At 39.4% G+C, this 2,500-nt stretch overlaps 1 protein-coding gene across 1 annotated transcript in view; it reads right to left on the bottom strand.

The window, feature by feature from the left end:
• ush2a (Usher syndrome 2A (autosomal recessive, mild)) overlaps positions 1–2,500 on the bottom strand; it is a gene marked incomplete at its 3' end in the record, with an annotated part of 194,350 nt that overhangs the window by 34,300 nt on the left and 157,550 nt on the right. The window contains exon 68 of the mRNA XM_080520729.1: positions 623–780. Coding sequence (XP_080376855.1) covers positions 623–780 — 158 coding nt within the window. The remainder of the gene's footprint in view (positions 1–622; positions 781–2,500) is intronic.

The following is a 2,500-nucleotide window of genomic DNA, read 5'->3' as shown; positions in this document are numbered from 1 at the left end:
ACAGCTCCACACACACAACAAAGTGAAGTGTCTTTGCTAGTTGGCCCTTTAAACGGTTTCTGAGATGGGAAATCAGCCTAATGAGAGAGTAATAGTCAATGATAGATGGGTTAGGGCAGACAATCACTGCCCCATAAGCATGAAACTCAGCCCCAAGTGTATGCTCATGTATGCCTGTGTATGTGTCCAGGTCTTGAGAGGCCAGAAGGTGAATAGAACTACTAAAGGCTTTTGTTTGAGCTTGACCTCTCGCTATGTCCCTTTCCTTTAAGAAACACCTTTAATGTATTACCCTTAATCCCCTTCAACACACAAACACAAAACTCTCAAGGAATATCTGAACACATTACAAGGATGATAAACTCGTCGTTGTTTCAGAACTGTTTGTGCATCCAGTATTCAAACATCTTTTATATAATTCCCATATTTGTATTTGAACAACAACAGAAAAAGCCAAGAAGGGAAGAATGTTGAAGAATACTTGCCAATTTAAAAAGCATTAACAAATGTTTAAATCAGGTTTGGTAACGATAATCATTTGCAAAGCTTTCAGAGCTGTCAAATGACTTGAGGCCTGATGAGCCATCCATCCATGCATCCTTTAACTTTGACTATTACTCACCAGGAGGGTGCCATGTGAGGGAGATGGAGTAGGGGCCAGACACTGTCACATTGTTGGGCAGTGGGATCCCAGTAGGGCATGAGACTGGCGTGTGTATAACATATTTGTCACTCACACCAGTCCCACCCTCCGTACTTGCCTCCAGCTCATATGAATACCTACAACGGTTGTTGGGGGGGGGGGAGAAAAAAAGAAATGTTATCAGTGAAATTAAGTTTAGAAATTAGTATGTAAAAGTAGCAGTTGCAACCTATATTCCAACTGACACATCTGCCTGTAATTTTATGGATCATTATGTAAGTTTGAGTTTTGTGTTTTATCAGGTCTCTCTTGGAAATGATAACATGTGTCTCAACAAGATTACTTTTAAAAATAAAGGTTAAAAAAAAACAACAACCTTTTCCCTCTAAGAATATTATGATAGCATTTTTGAAATAAAGGGTCAGGCTCCTATTATCATGCCATTCGGATTTTATTGATGGGTTGCTGTTACTTTCCTGGTTTCACTGTTTGGGCATTTATATGTTGAGCAAAAGAAAGTTTGAGCCATAAGTGACAGCAAAATAAGTGAACTTAAACATCTTAGATCCTGTTGCTGTGTTACTTCTCAAACATGAGATCAATGGCATTTCTTTTTTCATCATTTCCTCTTATTTGACTTCTGCTGCTATTGATATTTTTATTTGACAGTATTAATCAACGGAGGGGAAATTCCTTCACGAATTAACCTATCACTAGCAGCCATACAGAGCAGCGCTTGGGGGGGGTTTGCTCAGGTACCCCATTGCATGTTATTTGGGGGGGGGGTTGGGAGGAAACCGGAGTACTCGGAGGAAACCCACAAACACAATGTGGGGCCAATGCAAACACGCATGCATGCAAACACCATGTGGCCACTGCTGCATTCTACTGTGATATTTTATATGTCTGGCATATACTGCCCATTTCGTTAAAAAAAACAAAAAAACACTTCTAAGATCTGAAACTTTGTAAATTAAATTGAATGAACCTTGAATTGCACTGTTACTTGCACAATATGTTTCTCGTTCCAATTTTTAAATGATCTGCATCATAGTTGAAAATAAACAGGAAACAGGTTCAATTTGTAAAGATGTGAAGAAAATCCTGCCTCCTGCAAATCACCAGCACTTAAAAGTATCTCTCCATATGTCTCTATGTGAATGCTAATAAAAAAGACTACACTTGGGGTCCATTTCTTCCTCTTCATCATACATCTCAATTTCTCTCTCTATATATGTTTGTCTCTGTGTCTTTTTACCCACTCTCCACTTCTCTTCACCATGACATCATAAGATAGATTCCCCTTTTAAGAGCATGTGGCTGGTTGGTGCTAAAGCTTACATTAGCTGTGTAAGTGGGCCACCATTTAACATTAAAAGCCTTTAATTTGCTATAAACTCCAGCACACATGCATTAATAGGCAGTGGTCCTTGGTTATTGTTCCTGCGTGTTAAACAGGAGCCCATTAATGCCTTTGCGCTGGTTTAGAGCACAGTCTGGATATTTTTTTTTTTTTTTTTTTTTTACTTCCCCGTTGTTTTCTCATACACACTCAAAACCATAAACAAGTGCATCTCATTGAAACACACTAACTACACTGAGAAGATTAAGGAAGAGCGTCAGACATCGCAAGAGGAGGAAGGGGAGGAAGCAGCTGTGGGTGATATGTAGTGTGGAAACGTTATCACGGCAGAAGGTTTCAGTGGGAGAATGAATTTAAACACTTCATCACTGGAAGATATTTACTTAAATGTAAACACCGCCTTGGGATATCAAAAGTAAAATTGTGTGTGTGTGTGTGTGTGTGTGTGTGTGTGGGATAGGTAATCGGTGAGTGGGGCATTTGCATCTGTTTGG

The sequence above is a fragment of the Blennius ocellaris genome (genome assembly GCF_963422515.1).
Source record: "Blennius ocellaris genome assembly, chromosome: 1".
NCBI lineage: Eukaryota > Metazoa > Chordata > Actinopteri > Blenniiformes > Blenniidae > Blennius > Blennius ocellaris.
This window is presented reverse-complemented; position numbering and strand designations above follow the sequence as displayed.